General features: G+C 35.3%; 1 protein-coding gene across 2 annotated transcripts in view; it reads left to right on the top strand.

Annotated features, from left to right (window-relative positions):
* The first annotated feature begins 1,051 nt into the window (after window positions 1-1,051).
* LOC144838028 (transforming growth factor beta receptor type 3-like) overlaps window positions 1,052-9,588 on the top strand; it is a 35,001-nt gene continuing 26,464 nt past the window's right edge. For both annotated transcript variants that reach the window (XM_078693375.1, XM_078693374.1), the window contains exons 1-3: window positions 1,052-1,210; window positions 2,924-3,258; window positions 3,827-4,170. In XM_078693375.1, the coding sequence (XP_078549501.1) occupies window positions 3,186-3,258; window positions 3,827-4,170 (417 nt within the window). In that variant the 5' untranslated portion in view covers window positions 1,052-1,210; window positions 2,924-3,185. The remainder of the gene's footprint in view (window positions 1,211-2,923; window positions 3,259-3,826; window positions 4,171-9,588) is intronic.

Below are 9,588 nucleotides of genomic sequence, written 5' to 3'. Positions count from 1 at the left end.
GGTCCTGTATAGACTTTATAATATTTCGTTTCACATTTCATGAGTCATGTAAAGTGCCATTTCCGGCCCGGACCTCACAGCTCTATTTTTTGGCAATTTACAACCGCCTCTGTTCTCCCGCCTAAAACGGTCAATTATGATTTACTTCTTAAATTTTTATACTGTCGTGGTCCATCTAATTAAAATAAGTTCATCATAAATTCACAGAAAAAAAAGAAAAGAGATGATTATTTAATCAAAATATAGGCCTACGCCTAATATTACATAACAAATAATGTATATGGGAGACGCAGGCGAAGTAGCAATTGTGTTTAGTTAAACTGTACGAAAAAATCCCTTATAATGTATAAGATTCAAGATTCAAGAAATTGTATTGGTCCAATTTAAAATGGATTTGTTTTGCAGTGGCATAAAAGACAATAAAAAAACAAAGCAAAAATACATCAAATTGCAAATGGAAATGTTGAAATACGATTAAAATGTTAAAATACTGTTAAAAAACTATTAAAAGCGCCATATAGGCTCTGTAAAATACTGTTAAAACGAATAAACAAATATTTCGACGAACGTTATATGCAACAATTCCTTGTTCTACATATAAGAGATCTTTGTCAGATAACTGGGAAACATAGAAAAAAAATACAAAAACAGGCACACAAAATATGAAAAACAACAAAAAAGGAAAGTTATTTTATTTTCAATGAAACGTACCAAATCCCGTAGCCATGAGTTTTGCAGGGGGTGGTGAGTAACGCAAACGGGGAAAGAAGCAGATGAAGAAGGATATTTAAAAATGATTTTGGTAGGATTTGCCAATAAATTGTCATTTTAGAAGGTTCACTGTTTGTCTCTGGCTTGAAGAAAAAGACATTTTCAGGAAAAAGTTTCTTTTGAATTGATCAAAAATGCCGTATTATTTTGGTAGGAAGATGACGTCATACAGGTTGTAGCGTATTTTAATACAAACCACACCACCACCATCGACGTACTATACGTCCATACACACACGCACACACATTATATGCGAATTACACAAACCAGGTCAGAAAGTGTAGTGAGCGAAGGCTCTGTCGCGAAATTGAAAAATTCAATCGAATTTACTCTAATTAAACTACTATTTTCCTTTCCGGATTTAAGTAGGTTCTTTGGTATTTGTTGATCAACATAACCGGTTAATAATTTGATCTCAACTCTTTATGGAATTGAATTAGTAAGTTACCGTTTTTTCTACAGAGCTCAAACGTTAGGCTACAAAACTGATTGTTGTTTTCATAGCGGTGGTGTCGTGTGGCATGGCGTTTTTTATTGTTGTCGTTAAGATGGGAAGCCTCTATCATACGCCTATATAACGGTCATAATTTATACCATACCTCTGTGACGAAAGAAAGAAAATCCAATTAAATAAATGCACTTTATTATTTTTATTTAGACATTGTACAATATTTTGAATGTTTACTGTTTCCTATATACAGTACTATTATAATATTAGTATTAGCCTAGCTAGGCCAACCAAAGCCTAGACCTACGCTAGCTAATTATTATTATGTTTTATCTATCTGTACACTAGGCTTGGCCTAGGCAGGAAGACTAGCGGCCAGGCCCTAGTATTAATTAGTACTAGCCTAGTAGTAAGCATATAGTATGTGATGTATGGGAACACTGTCTGTGTGTGGCTATACACAGTTGGAAAAACTGGCCTTAGTTTAACTCAACTATTGTTGAATATCATGGAGCATGCCTAGGGAGGGGTGTGTAGAAAGCGATGACCTCGAATTGAACGACCCCGGCGACCTCGAATTGGACGACCTAGAACTGGACAACCCATAACACGAAACCGACGACCCCTACAGCCTAGCCTAGACTAGGCCTAAGTGTGGTATAACATCCCGAAGCCGAACATAGCCAAAGATCTTTAAACCATACCTTATATAATACTCGCAAGCAAGCAATTGATTGAGAAAATACAGAAATATCGCCATTTGATACTGAATGTGTCGACACAAACAAACGGAACGCCAAGAGTGCATCATTAAAACTGCATTCGACTCGATTAGCACACGAAATATCATACACATGGCAAACCAGGTCAAAACGGCCCCTTTTTCAGCGACGGGTAAGGTTTGCTCAGTGGATTGGTCATCGTTAACCCAAATAATAATCAAATCAAATCAAGGCTATCTGTATGTTTGCCCCAAGATGGCGGCCAACAACATGACTACATTTTATGTTGCCAGATCTATGTAACTAGCTAGAGAGGATTTGTTCAGAATACATCATTTACTCTAATGGATTTTTTCTCGAAAAATGACCGGAAGTATCACTTTTGATCGTTTTGACCTGGTTTGCCATGTTTATGATATTTCGTGTGCTAATCAAGTCGAATGCAGTTTTAATGATGCACTCTTGGCGTTCCATATCTGTTTGTTTGCTCGTGTCGACACATTCAGTATCAAATGGCGATATTTCTGTCTTTTTTCAATCAATTGCTTGCTTGCAAGTATTATAGATTTTCACTGTTTCCTGATTTAAAAATCATTATTTATAGGCACTATGTAATTTTGTAGGCCTACGAATGTTTATTCGGGCCTATATAAACATAACTTAAATTAACATTTTGGCATTAAGCATAAAACTCGGAAAAAAAATTTCACTTGCACTGCAGTTTGGTGATGATTAAAATTCAAAAACCTTATTATAGTACATACTCTCATATCAAACCCTGTCAAATTCGGGTCACATTTATTTAGATTTTGATGATACATGATGATATGAAATCATTTGTTCAATATATAAAATTAATTCATAAATTAGCTGTACTGTAGAGTCTCTATATTAATACATGGACTTTTATTAATAAATTATGTCAATAATTATAAACCATTTAATTTAATAAAGTAATAACTAATATATTTTTATTTTCCAGGTATTTTAATTTGCTTTGGATGATTGTTGGATGCCACATGACCAGTGGATTTTTTGCACCTCGAGGACCAATAATAATGCTGCGAATAGAAACTTCATTGACCAATACTGAAGCTTCTGTACATTTTTCCATCAGTGATTATTACCTCATTACAGATTTTATAGTCCGGAAATAACATTTGAAGGAAAAAGAAACAGTTTTTTTGTTACTAATTTGTAACTTTTTCCTGGAATTTATTTTGTTTATGGATTTTAACTGAACAATGAAGTTAGATTTTTTAGACCATTTGGTGTGGCTCATTTTGAGTATATCTTTTCATTTTATTTTAATACCAGGTATGTACATATTTTCATTTGATTTCTTTTGTCTAATTTGTATGCATCTTTTTCCCGGTTATTGGCCGGATCTAGGATCTGACGAGGGCGGTTTGCCACAAAAGTGACAAACGAGGTGCGTAGCACCGAGCTGGGATGAGTTTGGGAGGGGGAAATTTTTGAAAAAAATTACACACTGCTGTTTAATAGGCTAGAACCACTGTTTCCATCATAGAAATACCCTCCATCTTAAATGTTATTTTACAAATGCTAAAACCAATAGCGTTATAGCGGACTATTCGTGCACGGACGTGATTCGGTGTTCGCGACATTTGAATACAGTACGTCAGTATGTTTCATTTAAACAAAAATTATTCAGGCTTGAAACTGTCGTAACTGTATAATATTAGCTATTGTAACAACCTGCAGCAGAGGAACGGTGGAAGGTCAAATTGTCATCATCAGCAGCGATACCGCTTGTGATGTCACACCACTTACCACTCCATAATAGATAGAGAGCGCTGTTGACTTTTTAACTTCAGATGTTGCCATGTATGATTATGTACAGTATTTTCTTATTTGGTTTCAGGTTGTTCTGCTGATGTTCAACATTGTTACCTTAGGTCATTGTCACCATTACCCCTAGAGTCAAATGTTGCAGCATATGATGACCATGTATCAGTATCAGACATCATTGGCTGTTCTGTTTCATATCAGCCCTCTACCTCAGTTGTTGCATACGTTTTAAGTCTAACATCAGTAGGATCTAAAATTAATCACATTTCTGATAAACAATCAGTTGTTTTGAACATTGATCAGATGCCATTTAGCAGTTTCATTTCAACAATAAAGTTGGTATTTGTGCTTAGATCAGACGATCCTGTAACCTGGAATATACATACATCAACACTTTTTAATCTACCAAGAATATTGGTGAGTACACAAAACAATTTCTGTTTTATGGCAGGTCCAAGCTATTGTATCGCAGCCCAAAAAATTAGAACAAAAGTATGTCGGCAAAAAAAACGCAGGCGTGAAAAAATTGACGCCGGTCATCACCTCTGCATTTTTCATGTTTTTAGTTTCAGCTACAGTAAAGTATAGTCAACCTCTGGATGTTTTTAACTGAGCTTATTCCACAAGGAAGAAGTCCTAGGGCCTAGCCTAGTTTTGCACAACATCACAAGATAAATATAATATGATAATAAAAATGATGATGAATAAAATGACTTGAAAAGCAAACTACTCCACCTCATTTTTATTTTAATAATAAACAAATTTACGCTCACTCGCGCTCTCTCGGCGCCGATCCCCAACAAACGTACACATGGCCAGCTGAGTTAGGGATCGTCTTAATTACTGTGACGTTTACATTGCAAAGATCAATCAATATATGAAATACGGTGTTGTGCTACAAATTATTTATATGGAAAAATTCAACTACATGATTTAAAATTTAACTTATAGATAGAGAAAGTTTATAATTAAAAACCAAATGCCGACTGACTTTAAATTATTAAATTTGATAAGTCATAATACGTTAAACAAATGATCGTCGTCACGGTCCACCCGCCCCTGATTGTTCTGTACTAATTAGAAGTCCGAGACAGAATCATATGATGGTGGTGAACTAGATGAATCAGAAGCCTCTCTGGATTCATCAGAAGAAGATTCTGTCCTGTCTGTCCTACAATGTATTGTTCGTAGCCTACGATGTATTGTTTGTAACCTACGATGTATTGTTTGTAGCCTACGATGTATTGTTCGTAGCCTACGATGTATTGTTCTCTCCTACGATGTATTGTTCTCTCCTACGATGTATTGTTCGTAGCCTACGATGTATTGTTCGTAGCCTACGATGTATTGTTCGTAGCCTACGATGTATTGTTATGATAATTATCTAGGCGCGCCTACGTAGGGTGGTTCGTAGGGTTAGTAAACACCATTGTCATCGCCTTTAGAAGCATTGACAATGCAAACAAACGATGTATTGTTTGCTAATTAAAATCCTATCTAAAGATAGTAGACGTCAATTTTTGTAGCCACCCTACGCATCGGCTATCCTAATTTGGACGGAAATCGGGTATTGCTAAACTGCGCAAACTGCGCAAACCAAGCGCAAACAGCGCAAACCAAGCGCAAACCTCAAAAAACCCTGCGCAAACCTCATTCAAATGGCTTATTATTGGTTCTATCACGACCAGGACTATCATAGCAGGTAATTTATGAAAAAAAAAATTATGAAATTGCTGAAAGTTAAGCGAAAAACATCATTTTTTGGATAAAATGTCAGATTTTACAGTGTAAATCGCGCAAACCTAAAAAAAACCTGCGCAAACCTCCTCCAAATCACTTATTATTGGTTCTATCATGACCAGGACTATCATAGCAGGTAATTTATGAAAAAAAAAATTATGAAATTGCTGAAAGTTAAGCGAAAAACATCATTTTTTGGGTAAAATGTCAGATTTTACAGTGTAAATCGCGCAAACCTAAAAAAAACCTGCGCAAACCTCCTCCAAATCACTTATTATTGGTTCTATCATGACCAGGACTATCATAGCAGGTAATTTATGAAAAAAAAAATTATGAAATTGCTGAAAGTTAAGCGAAAAACATCATTTTTTGGGTAAAATGTCAGATTTTACAGTGTAAATCGCGCAAACCTAAAAAAAACCTGCGCAAACCTCCTCCAAATCATTTATTATTGGTTCTATCATGATTTGGACTATCATAGCAAGTAATTTATGAAAACAAAATTATGAAATTGCTGTAAGTTGGCGCTTTTTTTTGCCGAAAAACATAATTTTTTTGGGTAAAATGTCAGATTTTACAGTGTAAATCGCGCAAACCTAAAAAAAACCTGCGCAAACCTCCTCCAAATGGCTTATTATTGGTTCTATCATGACTAGAACTATCACAGCAAGTAATTTATGAAAAAAAAATAATGAAATTGCTGTAAGTTGGCTTTTTTTTGGGCGAAAAACATCATTTTTTGGGTGAAATGTCAGATTTTACAGTGTAAATCGCGCAAACCTAAACAAACCCTGCGCAACCTCCACCAAATCACTTATTATTGTTTCTATCATGACTAGGACTATCATGGCAAGTAAATAATGAAAAAAAAAAAATGAAATTGCTGTAAGTTGGCCTTTTTTTGGGTGAAAAACATCATTTTTTGAGTAAAATGTCAGATTTTACAGTGTAAACTGTAAATCGCGCAAACCTAAAAAAAACCTGCGCAAACCTCCACCAAATCACTTATTATTGTTTCATTATTCTTTTCATGCCAAAAATTAAGAAGGAAAATGTTACCATCTCCAGAAATGGACAATTGTCAACAACCAATCCACCATGTATTAGTGGCATGAAAAAGGTTTTTTTTAGGTTTGCGCGATTTACACCCAAAAAAAAGCCAACTTACAGCAATTTCATTATTTTTTTTTCATTATTTACTTGCCATGATAGTCCTAGTCATGATAGAAACAATAATAAGTGATTTGGAGGAGGTTTGCGCAGTGTTTTTTTTAGGTTTGCACGATTTACACTGTAAAATCTGACATTTTACCCAAAAAATGATGTTTTTTGCCCAAAAAAAAAAGCCAACTTACAGCAATTTCATTATTTTTTTTTCATAAATTACTTGCTATGATAGTCCTAGTCATGATAGAACCAATAATAAGTGATTTGGAAGAGGTTTGCGCAGGGTTTTTTTAGGTTTGCGCGATTTACACTGTAAAATCTGACATTTTACTCAAAAAATGATGTTTTTTGCCCAAAAAAAAAAGCCAACTTACAGCAATTTCATTATTTTTTTTTCATAAATTACTTGCTATGATAGTCCTAGTCATGATAGAACCAATAATAAGTGATTTGGAAGAGGTTTGCGCAGGGTTTTTTTAGGTTTGCGCGATTTACACTGTAAAATCTGACATTTTAACCAAAAAATGATGTTTTTCACCCAAAAAAAGGCCAACTTACAGCAATTTCGTTTTTTTTTTCATTATTTACTTGCCATGATAGTCCTGGTCATGATAGAAACAATAATAAGTGATTTGGTGGAGGTTTGCGCAGTGTTTTTTTTAGGTTTGCGCGATTTACACTGTAAAATCTGACATTTTACTCAAAAAATGATGTTTTTCGCCCAAAAAAAAAGGCCAACTTACAGCAATTTAATTTTTTTTTTTTCATAAATTACTTGCTATGATAGTCCTAGTCATGATAGAACAAATAATAAGCCATTTGGAGGAGGTTTGCGCAGGTTTTTTTTTGGTTTGCGCGATTTACACTGTAAAATCTGACATTTTACCCAAAAAATGATGTTTTTCACCCAAAAAAAAGCCAACTTACAGCAATTTCATTATTTTTTTTCTATAAATTACTTGCTATGATAGTCATAGTCATGATAGAACCAATAATAAGCCATTTGTAGGAGGTTTGCGCAGGGTTTTTTTAGGTTTGTGCGATTAACACTGTAAAATCTGACATTTTGCCCAAAAAATGATGTTTTTCGCCCAAAAAAAAGCCAACTTACAGCAATTTCATAATTTTGTTTTCATAAATTACTTGCTATGATAGTCCTAGTCATGATAGAACCAATAATAAGCCATTTGAATGAGGTTTGCGCAGGTTTTTTTTTGGTTTGCGCGATTTACACAGTAAAATCTGACATTTTACCCAAAAAATGATGTTTTTCACCTAACTTTCAGCAATTTCATAATTTTTTTTTTCATAAATTACCTGCTATGATAGTCCTGGTCATGATAGAACCAATAATAAGCCATTTGGAGGAGGTTTGCACAGGGTTTTTTGAGGTTTTCGCTTGGTTTGCGCTGTTTGCGCTTGGTTTGCGCAGTTTGCGCAGTTTAGCAATACCCCGGAAATCCGCCGACGAAATGACATCGGGCCGGTGGACCTCAGCTCACGTAGAGAGAGTCGAGGCTAGCCTGTTTCGGCGGCCTACACTAAAAATTATTTAATCCTACCTTGGAATTCCTACGAATTATAAAAACAACGACACCTAACCCAACAAAATATATGCAAAACAAATATATATTCCATATTAAGATTTAACATAGGCCTGGCTTAGGCCTTTTAAAATGATTACGACATGTGTAAAGAAAAAAGCCCGACCAGAATTTGGAGTGGAAAAAACATGTGAGCAGTTTCAGAGAGAGAGTATTATGTTTCATGTCATGTGACACAAAATCCAGGTACACGATCTTATTAATCGTCGTCAGAGACCAGCAGCCACCCTCTCGTAAAAGTTAAAAAAAACATGTGAACGATTGCGGTAAAGCAGAGAGTATCGCGTTTCATGCCATGTGACCAAAAAAACTAGGTCTGTATTTAATAATTATGGTCTTCTGTCGGCAGTCTTTTTGAGCGACCGATATATTTAGAATGAATTGTTTACGATCTTTTTTTCTCGGCATCGTTTCTGGATGGACTAGACGTTCGCTTTCTTTACACATGTCGTAATCATTTTAAAAGGCCTAAGCCAGGCCTATGTTAAATCTTAATATGGAATATATATTAGTTGGCCTGTTCGTTGCGGTTCACCTGTGTTAGATCGTGTCTCTACGTTTACATCGTGGGAAATTTATATTCGCTGTTGAGTAGGTAAACACGCACGAAGGAAAAGATTACGATTAAAAAATATTATTTATTTTTTAGTAATTTACAACTTGGTCCTCCGCCAGTTAATTTAACACATTAATTTCACACCTTCTTAATTACTTCACTAAGAACATCGCAGGGTTGTTTATATGTTACGAACTCCCTACGAAGTTCAGAAAGTAGCTCATTGAAAGTTGTTTATTGAGGTTACGAAGCCAAACAATGGAACCTATGAAGCCAACAACATAGCCTATGTTCTATCTACGAAGCTACTTCGTAGGTAAAGTTGCAGTACTTTCTTTCTGTACTGTACCATTGGCACGCTTATACCGTTTGTATTTAAGGCCAATGGCGTTGGTGGTTGGTTAAAAGGTCGCTGGAAGCTTCCTCTTCGATTTCCGATAATTTGAAGGCATCGCGTACAGCCAACTCAAAGCCATGATTCGGGCAGTGTGTGAATATGTAATGTCAACCATTTCTTCTTTTACGAGTCTGTGTAGCTGAATAGAAAAAATAAAACATTTAGGTTCTGAAGAATTAATAGACAATGAAATCTGTGTGTGATGAAGTATGGTCTATTTGGTATAATAGTGTAATTCACAGCCGCACCATCGCTGCACATGCCAAGTTCGTGGTCTTTTCTTTCCAAAGTGAACCCCATCTTGTTTATTGCCGCTTCTAATGACAGTTTAAGTCCTTCTGCATCGGTCATGAGGTTCCTCAAGTGACATA

Source organism: Antedon bifida, chromosome 3, assembly GCF_963402885.1.
Source record: "Antedon bifida chromosome 3, ecAntBifi1.1, whole genome shotgun sequence".
NCBI lineage: Eukaryota > Metazoa > Echinodermata > Crinoidea > Comatulida > Antedonidae > Antedon > Antedon bifida.
The sequence above is the reverse complement of the archived record's forward strand: the minus strand, read 5'-3'. Positions and strand labels throughout refer to the sequence as shown.